The 27,905-nt window shown below is 40.5% G+C and overlaps 1 protein-coding gene across 1 annotated transcript in view; it reads left to right on the top strand.

Annotated features, from left to right (window-relative positions):
- unc5a (unc-5 netrin receptor A) overlaps positions 1-27,905 on the top strand; it is a 579,623-nt gene that overhangs the window by 444,068 nt on the left and 107,650 nt on the right. The window contains exon 6 of the mRNA XM_043704227.1: positions 4,635-4,802. Within this exon, the coding sequence (XP_043560162.1) occupies positions 4,635-4,802 (168 nt within the window). The remainder of the gene's footprint in view (positions 1-4,634; positions 4,803-27,905) is intronic.

Below are 27,905 nucleotides of genomic sequence, written 5' to 3'. Positions count from 1 at the left end.
ACTTTTTCAACCCTTCTTCTTTTATAAATAAGAAATTCTAGTCACTGTGTATTTGCATTTCTAGCTAGCTCTTTCTTGTGCAGAACAACCTCAATTATCCAAACAAGACGGGCAGGGAGTATTTTGTTCAGAAAACTGATTGTTTGGATAACTCATTGTGAGGATAACTGATTGTGCTGTAAAGGTAGAGATAAAGGACAGAGAAAGGTTGAGAAGAGAGAGGTCCATGCTGCACACAGATCAGGATAATTAATGTCAGGAAACAAAACAAAAAGCAGGCACCAAGCAGGATTCACACACAAGGCCTCCTTCAATTGTACGAGGATCAAAAGGTGATCAGAGAGTGCTGCGCAGCCACAGTGCTCTGTGTGATGACGCTTACAGCCCGCTTCCTGCCATCAGGTGGTTGGAGGGCTCATAGACCGAGTGTGGGAGGTGGCAGCGGCTTCTGTTATAGCAACTGTTGCCTTGTGAATAAAGCGCTGTAGTCCTGGCGACTGTTACCCACTAACAACAAAAATAGCAACCAAAGTGAAAATTATTAGTATTATATATCTGTCACTCCTCTCAGCCCCAAACTGCTCTTACCGCCTGCTTCATTTCACTCCATGAAAAATTACAAACCGTTGACAGCTTTGTTAATGGGGACTGGAGGAGGTGTCAGTATCACCAGTATCGGTAACACTTTAAAGTCTCAAAGTCATAGAGATATACAGCATGGAAACAGACCTTTGGTCCGACCTCTTTGATATGATGCTTTTATGAGACCATAAGGTCATGTTTGGATAATCCGAAATTCAGATAATTGATGTTTGGATAACCGAGGTTGTTCTATATTCTTTCTTGACCTTTGTTATATAAGTGTTTTAAGATTGTTGAGGACTTGTACTTGAAGGATTGTGAAAGTAAGTTCATTTGTATCGAGCTATTTTTTAATGTTTACTAAAACAACACTTCAGCCTCTTTCTTTAAAGCATGTAGCCTGCTGAGGGAAGTCACCCAATTCATCCTTTACTCTACATTTTATAAAATCTTCTGAGAATCCATTATGAGAGCTGAAAGAAAAGTTGATGCAGCAATTCTCCTAAGAAGCTTTTAAAGTACTTATTTCCGAGATCTCCTGAACAAACTTATTCTGAAAATATCCTAATGACAATTTGCTTCGACACCTACCAAAGCCAACTTGCCCATTTCATATCTTGTGACAAGTGGAGTCATGTAACATATGAGGGACAATACACTGCTTTAACCTTATTGTAACACCTTTTTGAATCTGTTAATATTTTTGCATTTCTATGTTCTGTCCAAACTTATGATCTGCAGTTCAACTTTGTTTTACCATACACAAAGACAGAAAGATTGAGTTCATAATTTTATATATAATATGTTATCTTGTGTTATTTTGAGAAAAGGGACATTTCACCAGACTGATATTAGGGCTATCACTAATTGCATGATCCCAGTTGACCACAATTTCTGGAAAGTTTTGATCAGTAGTAACGAGGAACAAAACTTCCATCATCCTCCTGGAATGTCAAATGTCCTTGTATTGTATTAATGTTCCACCCAAGCCAAGACAAAGGAATGATGAGATGTCTATCTCAGCCACTTACAAAGAACAACATCAAAACTAATTATTGCTTGATTAGCTGCTGACAACTTCACAGCTAACTGCCACAGTTTTGGCCAGACCATTAAAATCTCATTAGCTGAATGGTTAAGCGAGTCACAAGACTCAGTGTTGTTTTGATTGAGTCACCTTTCATTATACAATTTTAATCTTCTACCCTTTGTCTGCTTGTAACACCAGAAGAGCAACCATCTCCAGGCTGAGTGAATGCCTTTCTCTGATCTCAATCTCTCTCATAAACCTAATTTATGGAAAGAATCCCGTGTTTCATGTGTGAAGGGAACCAGTTCCCAGTTTACAATGATTGTACTTCAAGCAACAATGCAGTTGCGTTCATGTTCCTGCAAAAGGGATTTCTGTGCATAGCCAGCTGCCAGAAACATCACTGGACATTGGACTCTAACTCACATTGAACAATTCTGATATCTTTGATTTTAAATACTTTGTAACTTTCCTTTTTCTTCTTCCTTTCTCAGATAGGGGCAGTGTGAACATTCTGCTGGGTAATAAATTCTGTTTTAACCATGAAGTTTTTTTTAAGTTGAACTCCACACACAGGGTTTGAGGAAAACACCACTGTGTTTTTTAAAAAAGAGAAGTAAGTTAAGAAAACAAATTTAAAAACCACCTGTTTCAGTCAGGAGAACAGTTTTAAAAATATCAATTCACCACTCCGCTATCCATGACAGTGCACTTAGAATCCTTTTCTTTAGGTTTGATACCATCTTTAATTTTATTATTTAATGTCGATAGTGGGTCTTCCCTTGTCATGTATCAATGCTGTGTATTATGAAGTATTCCCTTAAGTATCTACACTGTATATCTATTGACCTATCCCTCAATCTAATTTGTCAGTTTACTTTAGCTAGCTCTGTTTTCATATGATCATAATTGACTTGATTTAGTTTAAAATACTAGACTTGAATCCACTCTGCTCTCCTTCAAACTGAATTTAAAATAAATAATATTATGTCATCAGTACCTAGGGGCACTTTCACCTGTCTTATTTTGCACTATCAGGTCTGGCATACCCTGTTTTATAATTGCTCCAGAACATGTGGTTCTAAGAATAACAGGAAGGCAGAGTACTAGGTCAATGGAAAGATTCTCGGTTGTGTGGATGTCCAGAGGGATCTTGGAGTCCATGTACATAGATCTCTGAAAGTTGCTACCCAGGTTGATAATGCTGTTAAGAACAGATACGGTGTGTTAGGTTTCATTCGTAGAGGGACTGAGTTCCGAAGCTGCAATATCATGCTGCAACTATACAAAACGCTAGTGCGGCCACAGTTGGAATATTGTGTACAGTTCTGGTCGCCATATTTTGGGAAGGATGTGGAAGCATTGGAAAAGGTGCAGAGGAGATTTTCCAGCATGTTGTCTGGTCTGGAGGGAAGGTCTTATAAGGAAAGGCTGAGAGACTTGGATCTGTTCTCATTGGCAAGAAGAAGGCTAAAAGGGGATTTGATAGAGATAAACAAGATGATCAGAGGATTAGATAGGGTTGTCTTTTTCTTAGGATGATAGCATCAGCTTGTGCAAAGGGGCATATTTACAAATTGAGGGGTGATAGATTTAAGACAGCTGTCAGAGGCAGGTTCTTTATGCAGAGAGTGGTAAGGGCATGGAATGCCCTACCTGCTAATGTAGTCAACTCAGCCACCTTAGGGAGATTTAAACAATCCTTAGGTAAGCACATGGATGATGATGGGATAGTGTAAGGGGACGAGCTGAGAATAGTTCACAGGTCGGCGCAACATCGAGGGCCGAAGGGCCTTTTCTGCGCTGTATTGTTCTATGTCCTATATTCTAAGAAATCACCCTGAAAACATTCTGTAAACTTCTTTGCTAGGCTACCTTTATTCAACTGATGTTTCTAGTCTATAAACAAATTAAAGTCCCCTTGATTATTTCTGTACCTTTCTGACAAACACCCATTTTCCTTTTGTGTGTATTTTTTGTATTTTTTAGGGCACTTGTGTGCCTCTCACACAAGTGACTTCTGGCTTTTATCATTTCTCATCATTACCCAAACTACTATTACATCCTGTTTTCCTGAACTTGGACACTGTCTTCTGTGCTAATACCATAACTAACTAATTGAACCACCCCTCTAACATTCTAAATACTCCCTTCCTTCCTAACTATCATTGTCTTTGAAATATTCAGGTCCTAGTTCATGTCACCCAACAGCCATGTCACTGGAATGTCTCTCAAATCATGCTTACATATTTCTGTTTGCACTATGAGTTCACCTGATGATTTCATTACTCTACATTCAGATATACAACAAATAGTTTTGTGCATTCATTATTTTGTAATATGTAGATTTTACCTTCTCTGCTCATTGCCTTTGTCAATAGCTTTGCCAGTAATTATATAACTATAACTGTTTTGCTTCAAAAGCTTTGGGTCAGCAGCTCTTTAACTGTCCCAAGGACATATGAGATACAATATTGTTAAATCCATTCAGGTATTTTTTAAATTTAATGTTTACTCTTTGAATATTCTGCTCTTTATCATACTTACCTGCAATGGATATGAAATATTAAATATTTGTGAAGTCTTCAAAAGCTAGAGAATGTATGTTAGGCATAATGTAATGAGTGAATTGGTTTAACAATTTAATTCCTTTCAGGTATGTTAGAAACTTAATTTTGATAGACAACTGCTATTTTGTGTTATAAATGCAATTTAATCCTTCAAAAAGTAAAATTGTTTCCTGTTGAAACACAGAAATTAAAATGAATATTCTTTTCTTTATGCATCTGTTAAAATAGTTGAACACATAGAGGGATTCTGTTGTCAAAAGCTTCAAAAGAGTATGTAAAGAGCGATGAAATTTATTAAGCCACATCAACAATGTTTTCCTGTAAATAAATTACAGATTTTCATTAAATTCTATTATCATATAGGTATTGGTCTAAGCTTTCTTAGTTTATTAAATTGTTGACTGATTCTTAAGTTGTTACATGTTGTACTTATGATTGCTCCTTTTCTACAGTAAATGGTGGCTGGTCTACTTGGTCACAGTGGGAGTCCTGTAGCACTACCTGTGGTAAAGGATGGCAGAAAAGGACACGCACCTGCACCAGCCCCAGCCCTCAGAATGGTGGGTCATTCTGTGATGGACAGAACACTCAAAAAGCAGCCTGCACAATCTTGTGTCCAGGTAATTAATTTATTTGTACTCAACATGCTTCTTTTGATACTTTTATGACATCCTCCATTTAATGTTTGCATGTATCCTTTGTGATAATATGCCATTAGAAAAGCTAGAATTAAAACTGAGATAATGATAAAAATAATTATGATAGAACAGGCACTGTAGTGAAGTTTAATGGTTGAAGCTTCATAAAAATTGTGTAAAGCTGCTAGAAAGCAATTAAAATCAATTATCAACTATTCTTAACAATCCATTGCAAGCTATCATCGAATAGCTAATTCAGCCGATGATATATCATATACTTACCCAGCTGAACTTTTCTCCAGGCCCCTCCAGTGCAAATACCACTCCTGGAACTGAGGCTTTGCCAGGGCCAGAAATAGTCAAGGTGGGGTAGCTCTGTTAACTAAGGTTGACATCAGTGCAATAATGAGAGGTGATCATCGTTCTAAAAATCACTTTGTTGATTCAGTTTGAATAGAGATCAGAAATGACAAAAGCAGAACATCACTCAGGCGTGTACCTTTAAATTTCCTAAATAGTAAAACTACTGCTATGATCCTAGTTGATGTCACTATTGGACATGAGAATGGAGATTCCCCCAGACTGAAATCTGGCCTGATAGTCGTATTGTGTTTTCCTTATCTTAACATGGTGGTTTTTCACTAAAATATAAATACGTGAGGCTGCGGATCTGTTTCGAATAGAATAGTTGTTTCATACACAAAAGAAATACAATTAATGAAAACAAACATAGTTCTGACAAAAACACATTTATAACATGGTGAGAGCACATGCCAAATCAAAATCCCATGTACTCCCTAATGCCTTCACTTTGTTAAACAAAGTCCAGTTAAATACTCTTCACTATCAGATCTATAGATTTGATAAATCATTTCTGATTCTCTCAGCTGTGAAAACTTTGGGCGTGAATCCTCACACAACTAATAGCTTAGTCTTTCTCATTTTTTTTAATATAAACAATCTGCAGAGTTCTAATGGATCTTCCTGGTCTGGATTTTTCACAAATTTCATTCTCTCACTGAGGCAACCTGTTTCTGTAACTGCAATGAATAAGTTATTTTTTTCTAGGAGAGACAGTATTTGCATCTAACTTCAGTAAGGTCTCCTTCAAGCTATTCAAAAACTTTTTAACTAAATTAAAAAGCCTTGATCATCCTATCACAAATGCCTTTTATATCTTCTCTGTTGTAACCACCTCACAAGTTCGGAAGTAGCAAGCAGCATGAGCAAAGGGCGACTGTAAATGTATGTACTTGGGTTTCCAGAAATGATTTGCTAAGATGCCACATCAAATGTTACTGCAAACTTAAGAGCTCATGGCGCAGGGGTGACATTGTAACATGGCTGGAGGAATACTTAGTTTAGAGAAGGCAGAGATGAGAGATAAATTGATCAGCTTCATATTAGGAAGCCATAATTGGTAGAGTGCCACAGGGGTCAGTCCTGGGGCCCCAACTTTGATGAATGGCTCTAATGTATGATTGAGAACTTTCCTGATATCACAAAGGTAAGTAGCAATGTAAGTTGTGAAGAGCACAGAAAGAGTCTGTAAAGACATACGTTGAGTAAATAGGCCAAGAGTTGACGGATGGAGTAAAGTATGGGAAAAGGGGGGACTTGTTCACAGTGGCAAGAAGAACAAAAAAGCAAAACATTTACTTGTTTTATTTCAATTGAGAGTGATTGTAGAATTCTGCGATATGTCAGAAATTGGGTATCCTGGTACATGAATCATAGAAACTGGGTATGCAGGAACACCAGGGAAGGCAAATTAGACATTAGCATTTATTGCAAGGGGAATCAAATATAAAAACAGAAACATTTTGTTAGAGTTCAACAGAGCACTGGTGATGCCAGAGCTGGACTACTAAGTTGGAGATGAGAAGAAATATTTCCTTTCTGAAAATAGTAAGTGAAAGTCTCCTCATCAAAGAGTGGTGGACTGTTTGAATACTTTTAAAGCTGAGTTTGGGATATTCTTAACTAAGAAAGGAATCAAAGGTTTTAGGGGGTAGACAGGAATGGAGAGGAGAGGTCACAATCAGCTCTGTCATGATTTGATCAAATGGTGTGCAGGTTCAAGGAGCTGAACAACCTATTCCTTTGTGTTTTTGTATGTCCATTAAGATATAATCACTGGTGTGGAAGCATATTAGAGGAATAAAACACAAGTGCTGTGGATATGAATTTATAGCAGCAAATATTAAAAGTGCATTTGAAGTAGAAGTTTGATAAAGTTTCACTGCCATTTTGTTGAAGGGTCACACTAAAGTATTAACCCATTTCTTTCTTCCAAGTAGTACCCAACATGCTGTGCATTTTCAAAATGTTACTTTTAATTAAATTTAACAAGTTGTCGATCTGTGGCTATGTTCTTTATCATTAAACATATATTTAAACGTTATATCTTGTGAAGTACATATATAAATTGATATACTTGAGCTTTTTCATTGCTTATCTGTATGTATCCACATTAATGAGAGTAAATGGTCCAAAAAGTAAGAGTTAATGAAATGTTATCTATAATCTCCTCAGGCAATTCCCCAATGATTTTTTTTTTATTAACATTAATTGAGAACATAAATGATGAATAAATGCTTTCTTCATTTTTCTGGAAAAGTAACTCTGATGGCAATAATGATACTTTTCCCAACAAGAGTATAATGTAATTACTAATATGTTACTTGTAACAGTCTTTTATCATTTTGCCCTGTGATCTGCAAGCCGCAGATCCCCAGTGAATTAAGGTCTTTCTTTTGGACTTTAGAAACTATCAGATTTTTAATTTATTAGTATTTACCAGGCTCACTAAGTTTTATTTTAAAGAAATCCAAGATTGTAGAGTTTATTGAACTGGGAAAGGTAATTGGTGCTCGGACCATTTAAGCCTTTGAGAAAGTGCGAAGCCCAGGCCAGTTCTTTATGACTAAAGATAGTGACTGTGCATCTTATTTTTGGAAGCCATTCCTGTATACCTCAATCATGGAATTATTGGTGTGGGAGGAAATGATCGCAGGGGCTCAGGGGTTGGCACCAGCTTCTCTGCAAGCAGGCAGTCAGATCAGGAATATTAACCCATCAAACAGTGAAAGTGAGAATGACTCACTGGCTCATAATCCACAAGTTGTGATTTAAAAAAGAAATATTTTACTTTTGCTGTAGAAAAGAGACACAAAGCGCATTCTCTGGACAACTGGCAACCTAGTGGAGTTGACTTGCCTTTTTTGAATTTTAATAATGGCTTGGGATAACTGTTGTCTGGTTTATTCTCCAAGACAAAGCCTCAACAAATCAGAATCTGCTTGCTAACCAATCAATGTCTGGTTTGTCATTCAGTATATTATTGTTCATTTTGAAATTTGGTATTCTTGCATCTGTCCTGATGAGACAAAATGTTTTGACAACTCAGCTCTTCTTTCAGCATTATTCAGATTCTGGACTTTTAACTGACCATCTTTTTTTTTTCTTTTGCTTTGAGCATCCCACAGTGAAATTTGTGAAAGGAGTAAAGTAACCATACTCCTCCCACACTATGGAGCTGTTCTCTTTTAGAGAGAGACAAGCAGTGGTAGTTTAATCTGAGAGTCACAATGCTTCAGATAAGGTGAGAAGTTGAGGAGGGGAGTCATTTTTGGTAAACTCAGCCAGTGATGGAAATTGAACCTGGATAGTTGCCATCCCATTGCATTGCAAATCAGTCATCCAGCCAACTGAGCTAACTAGGTATATTCCATTTGTACTCTAAGGATATGTATTTTCTTTGAAAAAAATGAATAATCAATTAATGTTGCCACATCATGAGCCTCTTCAAGTGTGCAACAGCAACAAGAAAAGTGGAATTGTATAGCATTGCCAGTCCATTGGAAAAAGTATCGAAACTATCAGAAAAAGAGCATCATACTTCTCAATCACTGGCATGAATACTCTTCAAATTGAAATTAAGCATGGTGTGCTGTGCACTAATGGTATTTACATAGCTGGAGACCTCCCCAATACTGTAGCCTAGTCAAAGTAACACACTGAATGGAAACACTCCAACTCTCATGATGTCCTTGCAGTTTACTGATTGCACATGTTCAGCAAAGTTAAACATGATAATAGTAGATTATATTTTTATGTTTAAATGTTGTTATGGCATTGTCCTTCCGATAGTCCACACCAATGTGTTGAGTTCCGTCATGTTTAGGAACTAACATGATCGGCGAACTCTACTTGCTTTGACTCGGTTTGATAATATCTGCTCCTTGGATGCTGCCTGACCTGCTGTGCTTTTCCAGCACTACAGTCTCGACTCTAATCTCTAGCATCTGCAGTCCACACTTTCTCCTCCTCGATGAGCATTACATCCACTTCCTTCTGCACCTGTGTGGCTTTGAAAGGATTAAGGCTGTAGGGATGTTGTTTTATCGGAACAGCATTTCCTACTTCTACCTCATGCATTAATCCTCACCATCTTATTCTTGCAGATGTCCTGATACCACTGCAACAAGCCTTTCAACTGCGTTATTTGTTCCTGAGATAGATAGTTCACTAACTTATCCCACTCCTCATTGTTTAATGTATTTTGAGGCACATCTAGATTTGATTCCTCACTCTGCACAGCAGTAACTAACAAGTCGGTGTGGACTTGTTGGGCCGAAGGGCCTGTTTCCACACTGTAAGTAATCTAATCTAATCTAATCTAATCTAACACCTGTTTCTCCAGTTCCTCCTCTCTATTATAATAAGGTTTCAGCATATGCACATGACATACCTGATAGAGTTTTTGTTCAATCCAGCATCTTTACCAGATAGTTTGCCTCAGTCAACCTTTTCTCAATTTGGTAGTGACCACTATACCTGGCTTTGAAGGCATCCCTTACCATTGGTAACAATACTAATACATCATCCCCACTGGATAATATCTGTGTTTTAGAGTTTTTATCAGCCATTTGCTTTATTCTACACTGTGCCCTGTTTACGTGCTGTTTAGCTAATCCACCTACCCGACTTAATCTCTCCTTCACCTCCAATACATAACCCAAGTGTGAGATCTCTGATTTCAGTCCTGTCAATTCTCTTTAAATAGTTGCAAAGGCTATCTTACTTCATGTCCGAATAATAACGCAAAGGGAGTAAACTGACTAGATTTGTTTGGGGCATCTCTAATGGCCAACAAAATGAATGGGATACCTTTTATCTTAATCATTCAGGTATTGCTGACAGTATACACTTAACATTGTCTTCAGGGTCTGATGCCACCGTTCCAAAGCTCCCTGGGATTCAGGATGATACGTCTTTAATTTAAAGTGGTGTATGCCTCGCGGTAAAATTAAACCCTTTGTCTGATTGAATCTCTTTGGGTAGCCCATACCGTGTGAAGAAAGCTACTAACTCCACTACCACCATTTTTGCCTTATTACTCTGTAATTGGAATTGCCGCCGGAAATCTGGAAGACACATCCATTATGGTTAGCAAGTACTGGTTCCCACTTCTAGTGTTCAGGAGGGGACCTGCACAATCAATCATAACCCTCGTGAAAGGTTCTTTGAATGTGGGAATTGACAACAAAGGTACTAGTTCTATTATCACCTGTGGCTTACTAGTTCTATTACCACTATTTGGCATGTATGACATGTACAACAAAAGTCCTTGTGCATTTCAGGCTGATAGAATTGCTTTTGTACCTTAGCCTGCGTCTTTCATACACCTAGGTGACCACCTGGTGGTAGTTCATATGCTACCCATTACACTTCCTGTCTGGTGCACTTCAGCCCATTTCTCCCCTGCACTAACCTGCCGTCATCTCCATTTTCAGCTTAGGATTCTATCTTTAAGACAATAACCTTCACAAATGATCTCTGACTCCTTTTCTGGGCATGCATCAGCACATATATCTTTTATTATATCGTCTCTATGTTGTAAGTCCATTAGCCTTTCAGGACTAAACACTTCTGCCTGACCCACTACCTGCTCAGGTTTTCCCACACCATTACATCAAACAGGGTGTACGCTAACTGAACCTCAACTCCTTCATCTTTCTCTTTAGTTTTTGCTTTGTGCTGTGAGTTATGACAGTGGGATCTTGTTGCTATACAGTCTGGAAAAATTCCAGGTAGTTTTCTTTTAACTCCTCAGTTCTTTGGTCTTCCTTTGGCTTCTCTGCAACAAGGGGTATCACTCCCATCTTGGATCCTGCTAAATCATTCACAAGAAAAACTGTATTCCTGGAACCGATGCTGTGTCAATCATTCCCACTGTTACTTCTCAGTCTTGAGTTAAATTTCTGTCCATCTATCCCACAAATTACTACTTTCTTGGGCAACAGGTCAGAGAAGCCAAAGGAAGACCAAAGAACTGAGGAGTTAAAAGAAAACTACCTGGAGAGTGTAAATATGTTCATCTCTTACTATTAGAGACTAGTTAGATCCTGTATCTCTCAAAATTATAACTTCTTTCCCTTCTCCCCCTGTTCTTTCTGAGTAAACTTTACCCACAGAGGTGAATTATTTATAGAGATCAGTCGCTAACTCTATACCCAGCCTCTCAAAATTACATCAACTTAATTTCAAAACCACACAGTGGCTATCATCAGTGTCTGTCTCCCTGTGGCTATAGATCTCCCTGGCTCATCTTCGGTCTTTTGCTAAAAGGCGTCTCATGTAAAAGGTACCTTTGATAGAGAGTACTTTGCTGGCAGTTACTCATGTGATGGCAGATGGTCTCACTGTCTAACTGTCAAAATGTCTGTTTTTTTACACCCTCAGCATCGGATCATCTCATTGGTTCGATGTTGGCAAAACAATAAATTCAAAATCGATTGGTTTTAGTATCCTGGGGCATAATTTAAATTGGTTAAATTTGAATGGTTGTAAAAACAGCAACCAAAACACAGGCATTTGTTTCACAGCCAAATGTTACATATTTTAAATTTTCCAGTACACTCTGAGACTGCTGGTCAGTCACATGACAGGTACCTGCAAGCTATCAATGCAAAACAGCCTTCACCTCTCTTAAAGGTACAGTACACTCCTACAACTTCATAAAAATGCTTAAAACCAGTCTGAACTCTGAAAGTTAAGGGTTTAAAGCAAATAAAGTAAAACATCTTCACAATAATGGAATAAAATAATTACGCAATCAAAGGAATCTTATAATGCTTATATGTTCTTTGAGGAATTATTTTCTCTGAGAGCTCCAATCTTAAAGTGATGTAAATGTTTGAATAGTTGTCCAACAACCTTGTCTGACATTGAATGTCACAAACACTTCATGTTCCTATTGGGTAAGATTGCAGAAAACCATCAGATATTTATCCATTAACCCTGCAGAAGGAGCCACTTGATGTTCAACAATACAAATTAACAGAGACTTCTGCTTTAGTTGAGTCAGACTCTCAAATGAATATCTATATTCTCCCAACACGGTTATGTATGGCTAAACCAAGCATGATCTGCTGAAGTGAAGACTCAATTATGAAAACTTGAAAATGGAAATAATCTCAGATAGATGTTGAAAGTTTCAAGTGTTGGGACTATCTGTATTTTCTTTAATAGCCTGTTCCACTGAGGGTGTGCCCTTGGGAGCCTAGGCTGTTTATCCACTGACTTGCATGCAAGTGAGGCCCTGAACAAGCGATTGATTTGTGTAAAACAAGCATCGAAATTCTAATATTAAAAATAATTTCTGTTGATGGACTGGAAGACTCGTATTCGATCAGAACAGTAAGGAAACAATGCATTCATTGCCGTTTTTTTTACCAGATTTGGAAGAGAAAAAGAAGCTAAGGTCCAAGTTGACTCAGTAGCAAAATTGTCTCTCACACCATCATTCATTTACTCTCTCACATTCACCAATCCTGTTAAGCAGAAGTATGGAGGGTCAGGCTATGCTGGTAGAGAGCAAGTTTGGATGAGGAGTGCTACATCCTACCCAGGTAAGGTGGAAGTCAATAAAAATGTCATAGAATCTCAACAATGTGCAAACAGGCCCTTCAGCCCAGCAAGTCCACACAACCCCTCTGAAGTATACCCCCACCCAGACCCATTCCCCTACATTTACCCCTGAATAATGCATCTAACCTACACATCCCTGAACACTTGGGCAATTTAGCATGGCCAATTCACCTAATCCACATCTTTGGATTGTGGGAGGAAACCCAGACAGACACAGGCAGAATGTGCAAACTCCACACAGACAGTCACCCGAGGCTGAAATCGAAACTGGGTCCCTGGCGCTGTGAGGTAGTCTTGCTAACCACTGTGCCGCTGTCATAAAGTCATAGAGTCATAGCGATGTACAGTACGGAAACAGACCCTTGGGTCCAAATCGTCCATGCCGACCAAATATCCCAACCCAACCTAGTCCCATCTGCCAGCACCCGGCCCATATCCCTCCAAATCCTTCCTATTCATATACCCATCCAGATGCCTTTTAAATGTTGTAAATGTAGCAGCCTCCACCACTTCCTCTGCCAGCTCATTCCACACATGCATCACCCTTTGAGTGGAAAAAGTTGCCCCTTAGGTCTCTTTTATATCTTTCCGCTCTCACCCTAAACATATGTCCTCTCATTCTGAATTCCCCCAATCCAGGGAAAAGACTTTGTCTATTTGTGCTATCCATGCCCCTCATGATTTTATCTCTGACCTGTTGCCCAAGAAAGTAGTAATTTGTGGGATAGATGGACAGAAATTTAACTCAAGACTGAGAAGTAACAGTGGGAATGATTGACACAGCATCGGTTCCAGGAATACAGTTTTTCTTGTGAATGATTTAGCAGGATCCAAGATGGTGAGGATTAATGCATGAGGTAGAAGTAGGAAATGCTGTTCCGATAAAACAACATCCCTACAGCCTTAATCCTTTCAAAGCCACACAGGAGACCAGAAATGCACGCAATATTCCAACAGTGGCCTAACCAATGTCCTGTACAGCCGCAACATGACCTCCAAACTCCTGTGCTCAATACTCTGACCAATAAAGGAAAGTATACCAAGCGCCTTCTTCGCTCTCCTATCTACCTGCGACACCACTTTCAAGGAGCTATGAACCTGCATTCCAAGGTCTCTTTGTTCAGCAACACTGCCTAGGACCTTACCATTAAGTGTGTAAGTCCTGCTAAGATTTGCCTTGTCAAAATGCAGCACCTCACATTTATCTGAAGTAAACTCCATCTGCCACTTCTCAGCCCATTGGCCCATCTGATCAAGATCCCGTTGTAATCTGAGGTGACCTTCTTTGCCGTTGACTACAGCTCCAATTTTGGTGTCATCAGCAAACGTACTAACTATACTTTTATACTCACATCTAAATCATTTATATAAATGATAAAAAGTAGTGGACCCAGCACCGATCCTTGTAGCACTCCACTGGTCACAGGCCTCCAGTCTGAAAAACAATCCTCCATCACTATCCTCTGTCTTCTACCTTTGAGCCAGTTCTGTATCCAAATAGCTAGTTCTCCCTGTATTCCACGAGATCTAACCTTGCTCGCCAGTCTCTCATGGGGAACCTTGTCAAACACCTTACTGAAGACCATATAGATCACATCTACTGCTCGGCCCTCAGCAATCCTCTTTGTTACTTCTTCAAAAAAGCCATAAAGCCATATTGACTATCCTTAATCAATCTTTGCCTTTCCAAATACATGTACATCCTGTTCCTCAGGATTCCCTCCAACAACTTGCCCACCAGTGACATCAGACTCAATGGTCTACAGATCCCTGGCTTGTCCTTACCACCTTTATTAAACAGTGGCACCACATTAACCAACCTCCAGTCTTCCGGCACCTCACCTGTGACTATCGATGATCCAAATATCTCAGTAAGAGGCCCAATAATCACTTCCCTAGCTTCCCACAGAGTTCTAGGGTACACCTGGTGAGGCCCTGGAGATTTATCCACTTTTATGCATTTCAAGATATCCAACACTTCCTTCTCTGTAATATAGACATTTTTCAAGGTGTCACCATCTGTTTCCCTACATTCTATATCTTCCATGTCTTTTTCCACAGTAAATACTGATGCAAAATACTTGTTTAGGATCTGCCCCATCTCTTGCGGCTTCACACAAAGGCTGCCTTCCTGATCTTTGAGGATCTTCCTGATCTCCCTAGTTACCCTTTTGTCCTTAATGTATTTGTAAAAGCCCTTTGGATTCTCCTTCACTCTATTTGCCAAAGCTATCTCATAGCCCCTTTTTTCCGTCCTGATAAGTATACTCCTACTGCCTTTGTACTCTTCTCAAGAATCACTCGATCTCTCCTGTCTATACCTGATATATGCTTCCTCCTTCTTCCTAACCAAACTCTCAATTTCTTTAGTTATCCAGCATTCCCTATACCTACCAGCCTTTCCTTTCACCCTAACAGAAGTATACTTTCTCTGGACTCTGGTTATCTCATTTCTGAAGGCTTCCCATTTTCCAGCTATCCCTTTACATGCCCATCTGCGCCCAATCAGCTTTTGAAAGTTCTTGCCTAATACCATCAAAGCGCCCAATCAGCTTTTGAAAGTTCTTGCCTAATACCATCAAAATTGGCCTGCCTCCAATTTAGATCTTCAACTTTTAGATCTGGTCTATCCTTTTCCATCACTATTTTAAAACTAACAGATTGTCCATGAGCAAAAGCTAAGCAAATGTTTTTCTTGGCTAAGAAACATTTGGGCAATGATTTCAGGAATCCTGTGGGTAAGAAGAATACTGTCAGTGCCATAGCATGAACCAGACATTTGCGATGTGCAGCACTTGGCCATTATAGTGGCAGAATCCAATGCCCTCTTGTGGCAACTACGTGAGTGGCAACTGAAGAACTTTCTTTTAACTCCCACAGAATACAAAGGCCTTATGGCAAGAAATCACCCCAGAAATGCAGGCCTTTGTGTTTACTTTTAAAAATTAGGTAATCATTAGTTATCAAAATAGGCTGACCTTTCTGCGGCCACAGACAAGTGTGTTGCCTTTCTGGTGTCAGGGTCAAGGATATTACTGAGAGACAGCAGGGCATCCTGAAGGGGAAGGGTGATAAGTCCGAGGTTGTGGTACATATTGGTGCCAACAATATAGGAAGAGTGAAAGATGAGGTCTTGTATCAAGAGTTCAAGAAGCTAAACAATAGATTGAAAAGCAAGATCTCAAAGGTTTTAATCTGGATTACTCCTAGTCTCACATGCTAGACACTGCAGAATTAAGAGATTACAGCAGATGAGCATGTGGTTCAAGAGTTGGTGCAAGAGGAAGGATTTTAGATTCCTGGATCATTTGGACCATTTCTGAGAAAGGTCATACCTCCGGTATGTAGGACAGTCTGTACCTGAATCAGAATGAGACCGGCAACTTTGGGGGAAGCTTTGCTAGTGCTGTTGGGAGAATATCAAATTACTTCAGCAGGGACAGGATCACAATGCATTGGCTCAATGACGAAACATCATAGCGAATTCAGACATGTTGAGTCTCAGTAAAATAAGGTAAGGCTAGATAGCCACTACTTTAATGCTTTGAGTATTATAGGTAAAACAGATGAATTAAGGATATAGATTGTACATGGAACTGTAATTTGGCGGACATCATGAGGACATGGTTGAGGGAGGGACAGGACTGGCAACTCAGCATTCCAGGGTATAAGATCTTCAGGCAGGATAGGGGAAGGTGCAAAAGAGAAAATGGGGTTGATTTGTTAATTAAGACATCAATTATTTCAGTAAGGAGAGACAGTATCTTGGAAGGTCATGAAATGAGGTTCTGTGGTTACAGCCTAGAAATAAAAAGCTCCCAAACAGTTGGTGGACAATTGAGGAGAAGCTATGAAGAAAATTCACTGAGGGGTGTAAAAATAATAATTTGTTAGAGGATTTCAACTTCCCCAATTTTCATTGGAATAATTGCATAAATGGGTCTAGGGGAGGCAGATTTCTTGAAATGTCTGCAGGAGACCTTGTCATGTTAATGTGTTTATGGTCTGATAAGTATGGGATGATGCTGCTTCTTTAACAAGGTTATGTTGTCCTTGTTTTTTTTTAAGAGTGGTTGTAAAAGGCAGAGCTTCCAATTTGTCTGGCTTTAGGAACTTTGATTATGGCTAACAGATACTGCCTGAGGCAACAATCAGGGAAAAGTACTTTTCATTTTTTGGTTTAAAAAATACTTGTACAATGAAAGGGGAGTGGCCAGTTCTCCCAGTTCAGGGATTTTTATGGTTTGGGTAAGTTTTTAGCTGGGGACCTAGAGAAATAGCAGCTGGAGTGAAAAGACATTCTATACTGATTGTCTCTCTGATATCTCACTTGTAAGAAACTGTTTGATTTTACTTTTTTTTTGCCAAGTAATGTGTTTATGGGGATGTTGCAGGAAATTGGCACAGTATTATTAAGTTGCAATAGAGTCTGTTGGATTTTCAGATTGGTTAAGTTATTCCATATTCTGTTCTCTTTTATGTTTCATTTGGTAGTCTATAAATACATTCTGTTTTGTTTAAAAGCGAATGCTTTCACCATCTGCATCACTCCTGGAATATCTACCTAGCACCTGCCTAAAACAACTAGAAATGTTAGGGTCTGGGCTACCCTCTTGAAATGTTTTGAGAGGGGCTGTCCTGGTCCATAACAAATGTTAATGCAATGCTAGACCTAATTCTGAGCCAAACAGATGTTCAAGGGGGCAATAGGAGACCATTTTAATGATAGTGACCACAGTGGTATAAGTTTTAGGTTTGTTATGGAAAAGCAAAAAGATGGCCTGAAAATAAGGGTTTTGGATTGGGGGGAGTCAGATTTTATTAAAATAAATCAGGATTTAGTCAAAGTACACTGAACAGCTACTGTTTACGCAAGGTAAATCTACAGTTGGATGTGCTCAAAATGGAATTTGGTGAGTACACCCTTAGGGTGAAATGTAGGATGTCTAGGAATATTGAAAACTGGATAAAAAGGAAAAGAGAAGCACAAAACAGGCATAAAGGATGTAACGGAGATCCCAGTGCAGTATAGATTGTGCCAGGGGACCTTAAGAAAACTATTAGGAGAACAAAAAGGAAGCATGAAAAGATACTGGTGGGAATGATTAGGGATTATTATAATTATTCATAATAATTATTCTACAAGTATATCAAGGGGAAAATAATAACCAGGGAAAGAGTAGCCCCATCAGGGATTGAGGAAGACATCTGTATATGGAGCTGGAGGAACCTTTGTAGAATGTTAAATGACTACTTCACATCTGCCTTCACTTTGGAGGAAGAGAATGTTGTTACAGAATTTGAGAGGATGGACTGAGGGCTACTTGAGAAGTTTGAAGTAGAGAATAAGACAGTATTGGAGGGTTTACTGAGCTCAAAAGTAGACAAATCCCCAGGTCCAGATGACTTGTATTCCAGACTGTGTGGGAGATGAGGCAAGAAGTCTTCGTGGCCCTGACCATACTGGGTTAATGTGCATGTCAGTAAGAGGCTGTGGAGGCTTCTATCCAGAGTCTGGGTCATGCTCAGCTGGGGCTGTCATACCAGGTTATTCTAAAGGTGGGGAGCTATCGTCAGCCCTGGGTTTTCTTAATAGTAGAGAAAATGAGGTCTGCAGATGCTGGAGATCAGAGATGGAAATGTGTTGCTGGAGAAGTGCAGCAGGTCAGGCAGCATCTAGGGAACAGGAGAATCGACGTTTCGGGCATTAGCCCTTCTTCAGGAAGAAGGGCTAATGCCCGAAACGTTGATTCTCCTGTTCCCTAGATGCTGCCTGACCTGCTGCGCTTCTCCAGCAACACATTTCCATCTCTTTTCTTAATAGTATCCATAGTAACAGAAGTTCAAGGAGCTTGGGGAAAATGGGAAGCTCAAGTCTGGAAATGACAGTCTTGAATTGGGTCACTGAGGCAATGAGTTCAGTGAGAAAGATGCCTGGACTGCTTTGATGGAGCTTTACATTGTAATCCAGAAGTGTGTCTCATACTAGACTGGTTAAGAAGAGTAGATCACAGAGGATCCAGAGACAGCCAGCTAGTTGAATACAATATTGTATTTATGATAGGAATCAGACAGTGGTGATGGAGGGTAGTTGTTCAGACTGAAGGCCTGTAACCAGCGGTGTGCTGCAGGAATCAGTGATCGGTCCACTGTTATTCATTACATATATGAATGATTTGGATGAGACCACAGGAGGCATGGTTAGTAAGTTTGCAGATAATAAAAAAATTGAAAGTTTTGAGGACAGTGAAGAAGATTATCTAAGAATACAATGGGATTTGATCAACTGGGCCAGTGGCTCAGGGAATAGCAGATGGACTTTAATTCAGATAAATATGAGGTACTGCAGTTTGGTAAGACAAACCAGGACAGCAGCCTGGGAAAGGTTCTCAAATAGAGAGACCAAAGGTTGCAGGGACATTGAAAGTGGCATCACAGGTGGTCAAGGTGGTGAAGAAGACATTTGGCACACTTGCATTTGTCATTCAGAGCATTAAGTGCAGGAGTTGAGACATCATGTTACAGCTACACAAGAACATCGGTAAGACCACTTTTGGAGTACTGACATAATTCTGGTTGTCCTGCTTTAGAAAGGACTTTACTAAGCTGGAAAGGGTGAAAAACGATTTAGAAGGAAGTTAGCATGACTGGAATGTTTGAGTTATAAGGAGAGGCTAGATAGGATGGGACTTTCTGCTCCTGAAGTGTTGGAGACTGAGGGGTAACTTTATAAAGGTTTATAAAATCATGAGGGGCATAGATAAAGTGAATAGTCAAGATTTGGAGGTGCTGGTGTTGGACTAGGGTGGACAAAGTTAAAAATCACACAACACCAGTTTATAGTCCATCAGGTTTATTTGGAAGGATTAGCTTTCGAAGCGCTGTTTCTTAATCAGGTGGCTGTCCACCTGATGCATAAGCAACGCTCCTGAAGCGAGTGCTTCCAAATAAATCTGTTGGAATATAACTTGGTGTTGTGTGATTTTTAACTTTGTGAATAGTCAAGGTCTTTTCCCTGTAGTGGAGGAGTCCAAAACTAGAGAGCATAGGTTTAAGGTGAGGGGGAAAGATTTAAAAGGAACCTGAGGGGCAACGCTTTCATGCAGAGGGTGGTGAAGTGGGGATAGGTGAAGACAGGCAGAGGGTATGACCTGGTTGTTCAATGGAAGGAATGAATCCAGTCGGTAGCAGGAAGGAGTGGAAGGGAGGGGGAGGGACAGCCCACAGGGGCCAACCAGACCTCTCAGTCACCACCCATTTCAATTCCCCTTCCCACTCCCTTTCTGACATGACAATCCTTGCTCTCTTCCATTGCCACAATGAACCACATCACACATTGGAGGAACAACACCTCATCTTGCGCCTGGGCAGCCTACAGCCTGGGGAACTCAACATTTCAAATAGCCGCCCTTCCCACTCCCCAACTCCCTTCCCAGCCACTCCCCCTTCCGTCCACTCCTCCCTGTTACCGACCAGATTCATTCTGCCCATTGATAACCAGGTCGTACCCTCTGCTTGTCTTCACCTATCCCCACTTCACCACCATGCCCCCACATCCCTGTACATCTATCCCCAGTCCTGAAGAAGGGTTAGACCCAAAATGTTGACTTCTGCACCTCCTGATGCTGCCTGGCTTGCTAGATAAAAACAATGACTGCAGATGCTGGAAACCAGAGTCTAGATTAGAGTGGTGCTGGAAAATAGGTGGAAAAGGAGATAGGCAGGTAGGACAACTCCTGACAAGTCATGGGGACAGTGCTGAGCTGGAAGTTTGGAACTGGGGTGAGGTGGGGGAAGGGGAAATGAGGAAACTGTTGAAGTCCACATTGATGCCATGGAGTTGAAGTGTTCCGAGGCGGAAGATGAGGCGTTCTTTCTCTAGGCGTCTGGAGGTGAGGGAGCAGCGGTGAAGGAGGCCCAGGACCTCCATGTCCTCGGCAGAGTGGGAGGGGGAGTTGAAATGTTGGGCCACAGAGCGGTGTGGTTGATTGGTGCGGGTGTCCCAGAGATGTTCCCTAAAGCGCTCCTCTATGAGGTGTCCAGTCTCCCCAATGGAGAGGAGACCGCATCGGGAGCAACAGATACAATAAATGATATTGGTGGATATGCAGGTAAAACTTTGATGAATGTGGAAGGCTCCTTTAGGGCCTTGGGTGGAAGTGAGGGAGGAGGTGTGGGCGCAGGTTTTGCAATTCCTGAGGTGGCAGGGGAAGGTGCCAGGATCTGGCTTGCTGTTGTTCTTCCAGCCTCGTGCCTGTCTACTTTCGAGGGGATATGGGCCAAACATAGGCAAATGGGATTAGTTCAGTTTAGAAAACCTGGTCAGCATGGACAAATGATGCCAAAGATTCTGTTTCTGTGCTGTATGACTCTATGACAGTATATTGTTATTGCATGCTGTGCCCTTCACACTGGAGCTGTCAAAGGGTACATGTCTTGGATACAGAATATGGGAGATTGACAGCTGTTTTCTCAGGATCAGGACATTGACTTGGAAAGACATTCAGGAGAGCATTTCAGAGCAATTCATAATCACTTGTGAGAGGCCAGAGAGAACCTAATTGAACCATCAAGTATTGGAGAACCTCCGGTGTTCTGGCTGCATCTGTGGAATAAGAAATAGAGTTGATGTTTTGAGTTCAATATGACATTTCTTCCAAAGAAGAGCAGATGGCCAGCCTGGTCTCCAGCAGTCCTCTGACAGTGGGTGACTCGTAGCATTTCTTCTTTGTCCAGCTACAAAGACATGCACCTGGCACAAGTGGAAATGGAACAGCAGTGTAACACAGTTCATTGAAGCTTACTGGGTTGATGTCTTCCCATCCGCATGAGTGACTATGGTCTTCCCCACTAAACCAGAGAGGTTCCTCTTCATATGGACTCAGAAGTCTCATGTCTGCCACCTCCAGTGCTTGATCTGGTTGTGAGCTGATCTTTACTGTAATGAAAAGAAGACCATGTTGATTATGATGGAAATACATGTTAGAGCAGTTTGTGTTGATGCAGGAGCGGGAAAGGTGGTGAGGTACCCCAGTGAGTAAGTAGGAAGCAGTGACGGCAGGAAGAGTTAGTAGTGTGGAAGGATGAGGTGGGTCAGAGCCAATGAGTGGACATGCTAATTGCAATAATGAGTGATGTAAACCATGAGTCTTAGTGTGTTCTATATGCAGTGGTGGATATCGAATGTGTGATGCCTCTGTCAGCACAAGATCACTGACCCTCTTCCTGCACTGTTGTGTGCTCCTTTTTAATCCAAGACACAGCACTGACCCAGGCTGCAACCTAAGTCCAGGGTAGATGTCTGTAGTGGTGTGACCACCTGCGATGGTTAGCAGGTAAAAGGATTGCCCTCATCCTCAAATCACCAACACTTCCAGATCTCTGTTCCTGAAGTGGGGTGCAGACTTTTAATTTCTGGGCCATGTGTTCTGTAATGGCGGTGGAGCACTACAAAGTCACTTATCAACCAAAGCATGGCTGCTTCAGCCTGAACATTTAGAAGAGCTGTTATTCATGCTGCATAAAAAAAAAGCTTCCTGCCTGCAGAGAGTGAGTAGGAAGTGCAGAGGGCAGGAAACACTAGTAGTTTAAGATGAAGTAGATGAGAGCCATTGAGTCGACATGCTGCGTAGAATATTGACAGTTGTACTCCATGAGCTTTGGTGAAATGAGTGTGCAGTAACAGCATCACAATGCCTTCATCCTGCATTGCTATGTATTTCATTTTACCCACGACATCTTCGTTCAAGCTAACTGAGTCTGCTAATGAGGCTTCTTCAGGGAGATAGGATAGTGAAGAAGGCATTCAGTACACTTGTCTTTATTGATCATTGCATTGAGTATAGGAATTGGAAGATCATGTTAGAAGACCATAAGACCATAAGAAATAGGAGTGGAAGAAAGGCCATTCAGCCCATCGAGTCCACTCCACCATTCAATCATGGCTGATGGGCATTTCAACGCCACTGACCCACACTCTCCCCGTATCTCTTAATTCCTTGCGAGATTAAGATTTATCAATCTCTGCCTTGAAGACATTTAACATCCCGGCCTCCACTGCGCTCCATAACAGTGAATTCCACAGGCCCACCACTCTCTGGCTGAAGAAATGGCACCTCATTTCCATTTTAAATTGACCCCCTCTAATTTTAAGGCTGTGCCCACAAGTCCTGGTATCCCTGCCTTACGGAAACAATTTCCCAGCGTCCACCTTTTCTAAGCCATGCATTATCTTGTAAGTTTCTGTTAGATCTCCCCTCAACCTTCTGAAATCTAATGAATACAATCCCAGAATCCTCAGCCATTCATCGTTTGTTAGGCTTACCATTCTAGGGATCATCCTTGTGAATCTCCGCTGGACACGTTCCAGAGCCAGTATGTCCTTCCTGAGGTGAGGGACCCAAACTGGATACAGTATTCTAAATGGGGCCTAACCAGAGCTTTATAAAGTCTCAGTAGCACATCACTGCTTTTACATTCCAACCCTCTTAAAATAAATGACAACATTACATTTGCTTTCTTAACCATGGACTCAACCTGCAAGTCACCGTTTAGAGAATCCTGTACTAGCACCCCCAGATCCCTTTGAATTTTGGCTTTATGAATTTTCTCACTGTTTATAATAGTTCATGCCTGTGTTCTTTTTTCTAAAGTGCAAGACCTCGCATTTGCTCACATTGAATTTCATCAGCCATTTCTTGGACCATTCTCGTAAACTATCTAAATCTTTCTGTAGCCTCACTAACTCCTCAGAACTACCTGCCTGCCCACCTAACTTTGCATCATCAGCGAACTTCGCCAGAATTCCCACAGTCTCTTCATCCAGATCATTTATATATAAATTGAACAGCCGGGGCCCTAACACTGAACCCTGCTGAACACCGCTTGTCATCAGCTGCCATTCCAAAAAATAACCTTTATCACAACTCTCTGCCTTCTGTCAGACAACCAATCCTCAATCCATGCCAGTAGCTCACCTCGAACTCCATGAGCCCTCACCTTACTGAGCAGCCACCTGTGAGGCACCTTATCAAAGACCTTTTGGAGGTCTAGGTAGATAACATCCACTGGGTTTCCCTGGTCTAACCTACTTGTTACCTCTTCAAAGAATTCTAACAGGCATGACCTTCCCTTTCTAAATCCATGCTGACTTGTTTTAATTCAATCCTGCACTTTCAAGAATTTAGAAATCTCATCCTTACTGATAGATTCCAGAATTTTACCTATAATCAAGGTTAGGCTAATTGACCTATAATTTTCCACCTTTTGTCTTGATCCTTTCTTGAACAAGGAGGTTACAACAGCAATTTTCCAATCATCTGGGACTTTCCCTGACTCCAGTGATTTTTGAAAGATTGCAACCAACGCCTCTGCTATTTCTTCAGCTACCTCCCTCAGAACTCTTGGATGTCGCCCATCCGGGCTAGGAGATTTATCAGTTTTTAGACCTTTTAGCTTACGAAGTACTTTCTCCTTTGTAATGGCCACCATACTCAACTCTGCCCCTTGAAGTTAATTATGTTGCACCAGTACAGGACATTGATTAGGGCACTTTTGGAATACTACATTCACTTCAGGTCTCCTTACTAAAGAAAGGATTTTGTGAAATTTGAAAGGGTTCAGAAAAGATTTATAAAGATATTGGCAGGGTTGGAGGGTTTGAGCTATAGGGAGAGGCTGAATAGACTGGGGCTTTTTTTCTCTAGTGTTGGCGACTGAGAGGTGACCTTATAAAGGTTTATAAAAACATGAGGGCATGAATAGGGTGAATAGTCAAAGTCTTTTCGCCAGGGTAGGAGAGTCCAAACCTAGAGGGCATAGGTTTAAGGTGAGAGGAGAACAATTTAAAAGGGAACTAAGCAGCAACATTTTCACGTAGTGGGTGGTGCATGTGTGGAATGAGCTGCCAGAGAAATAGTGGAGATTAGTGCAATTACAACATTTAAAAGACTTCTGGATGGGTATATGAATAGCAAGAGTTTGGAGAGATACAGGACAAATGCTTGGCAAATGGGACTAGGTTAATTTAGGATATCGGGTCGGTATGGTTCAAAGGTTCCATCTTAATAACTCTACGACTCTGACAGTCAGTAGAATAAAGCACTGCCTTCCTTTCCACTGTCCACTGACCAGCAGCTCCAGGTCCCTAATGGCTTCCCTTTCTGGGCCATGTCCTCAGTTATAACAAATAAGCCCCACGGATTTGTTCCTGGCTTGCAGTGTCTGAGTAGTGTGCAGTTAGACTTTAACTACGGAGCCAGTGGCAAGAACGTGAGAATGTCCCAGCAATATTGTACACTCCCACCCCCTTGCTGTGTGATTATGTGAGAAGATAGTTGTACCCTAGATGGATAATTAATGAGTGAAGATTGAATGGTGGCATGTTTAGAGTCTGAGTCACAGTGGACCAGATGCCATTAATCTCACTCGACAAAACACTGACTCAAAATCAGAAAATTCAGGTCATGATCTTTTTGATCAAATAATAACCCAAATTAATGTTATGATAGTGCAATTAAATATGACAATTTAAATTGAAGATTTCAGTCTTGATCTTCCTTAGTTCTTGTTCTAAAATACCCTAACTTAATGACATTAATTAGACCAGTGGTTCTTAATGTGTGAATAGTGACACACTGTCAGCTAAAAATAATCATTTCTTTGACTATACTTTAGTTCGGACAGATACATCTTACAGCTGAACTCAGTTCCAAAAGCATTTGGGCAACATTTAAATGGGCATAAAATTCAATCTCCAAATTCAAGGCCCAGACACATCAGGTTTAATCTTTAATAAATCAACAGAATTTCAGGGTCTTGAAATCTGTATATTGCCAAATATAGCACAGACGCAGATTCTATACATTTTTTTCACACTTTTTGGATTTACCCACTTCTTCCACAAAACTTATTTATGTCTACTCTTGGAAATTAAGATGAGAAATCTAACACCAGGAAATCTGTACAGAGCTTTAACTTATCAGTACTTTAAATCTTGTGGCATTGACAATACATCAACTAGCCCAGTACCATTAACATAAATTGAGCTACAAGACATTAATTAACATTTGATAATACCACAATTTTTTTTGAAGTTATTTGCTATTAAGTGCCGCTTGATAGCACTGCTGATAGCACATTCCATCATTTCTCTAATGATTGAGTGTTGACTGAGCAGGCAGTAATTGGTCAGATTGGATTTGCCTGACCTTTTGTGATTGGGACATACCTGACCAATTTTCCGCATTGTGATTATATTTCAGCATTGCCCATGTTCTGGAAGAGCTGACCTACAACCATATGTGTTTGAAACAAGAGTAGGCCCCTTGATTCCTCGAACCTTCACTGCCATTAATACATAATTCTGCCTACCACCAGTAACTTTTTATCTCTTTTTTTATTAATTCATGGGATATGGCTGTCATTGACTGGATCAGTATTTATTGTCCATCCCTAGTTGCTCTTGAGAAGACACTAGTGAGTAGATGTCTTGAACTGCTGTATACTACTTGCTCCCCACACAATGCTGTAAGGGAGCAAGTTTCAAGTTTTTGAGTCAGGAAGACTGAAGGGAAATGCAATATATTTCCAATTAAGGATGGTGAGTGGTTTGAAGGGGAACTTCATGTTTCTGCTGTCCTTGTCTTTCTAGATGGTTGTGGTTGTGAGTTTGTAAGGTACGTCTAAGGCTGTGGTGTGCACTTTAGCTGTGCATTTTGTAGATGGTACACAATGCTGCTACTAAATGTACCAAGATAGAGGGAATGGATATTTGTGGATGTAGATGTAATTAAGTAGGTTATTTCATCCTGGATGGTATCAAACTTCTTGAGTATATTTGGAGCTATAGTGATTCAGACAGGTAGAGAGTGCTCCATTATACTGCTGACTTATGATATGTAGATGATGTACAGACTTTGGGGAGTTGAGAGATGATTTGCTCACTGTAGGATTCTTAGCCTCTGATCTATTCTTGTAGTAATAGTATTTATATGGCTAATATCGCTCAATTTCTGGTCAATGGAAACCTCAGAATATTGCTAGTGTGAGATTTAGTAATGGTAATGCAATTGAATCTCAAGGTGAGGTGAATACATTTTGTCTTGTTGGAGATAACACTTGTGTGGGGCAAAAGTCACTTTTGATTTGTCAACCTAATCCTGGATATTGTCCCTAGGTCTTGTTGCATTAGGATATAAACTACTTCAATATCTAAGAAACCGCCAATGGCGCTGCATATAGTTGAAAAGTCAGTGAAAATCCGCACTTCTGACCTGATGCAGGGAAGGCCATTGAAGAAACAGCTGAATATTATTGACCCTAGGGCACTAGCTTGAGTAACATGGGACTTGTGGTATAGTGGTAGTGTCTCTACCTCTGTGCCAGAAGGTCTAGATTCAAATTTGACCTGCTCCAGAGGTGTGTCATCATATGTCTGGACAGGTTGGTTAAAATACCCACACTGAGTTACTTCTGGAGCTCAGTTAATGGATCTCCAAGAATCAGAACCAACTTACAAGTGACTCCAACAAGTGGAGAATATTCACTGGATTCCTATTGACTCCAGTTTTGTTAAGGCTCATTGATGCTTCACTTTGTCAAATGTGACTTTGATGTCTGGAGCAGTGATTCTGTTCTCATCTCTGGAATTCAGCTCTTTTGTGCATGTTGGTAATGAGGTCAGGAGCAGAATTGCTCTGGTGAAACCGAAGCTGAGTTATTCAGCAGGTCTTTGATAAGCAAGTGCTGCTTGATACCATAACTTCACCGATAATTAAGAGTCAACTGTGGCATAATTTTCTTGTTTGATTTCTCTTGTTTTTTTGTGTGCAGGGCATACATGGGCAGTTTTCCATACTTTCAGGTAGTGTAGGTTGTAGCTGTACTGGAAGAGTATGTCTAGGGGAATGGCAATTTCTAGAATTCAATTCTTCAGTACTGGTCTTGGAGTGTTATCCAGGCCTTTACATCATCCACTGTCTTTAGCCTTTCCTTGATATCCTGTAGAGTGAATCAACTGACTTAAAACAGACATCTGTGATGCTAGGGACCTCCAGAAGAGACCAAGATGCTTTTCTTTAACTCCCTCAAATTTTACTGAGTTATGGTCACTATTGCCAAAATGCTGCCTTGCTGACACTTCTACCACTT

This window comes from Chiloscyllium plagiosum, chromosome 14, assembly GCF_004010195.1.
Source record: "Chiloscyllium plagiosum isolate BGI_BamShark_2017 chromosome 14, ASM401019v2, whole genome shotgun sequence".
Taxonomy (NCBI): domain Eukaryota; kingdom Metazoa; phylum Chordata; class Chondrichthyes; order Orectolobiformes; family Hemiscylliidae; genus Chiloscyllium; species Chiloscyllium plagiosum.
The sequence above is the reverse complement of the archived record's forward strand: the minus strand, read 5'-3'. Positions and strand labels throughout refer to the sequence as shown.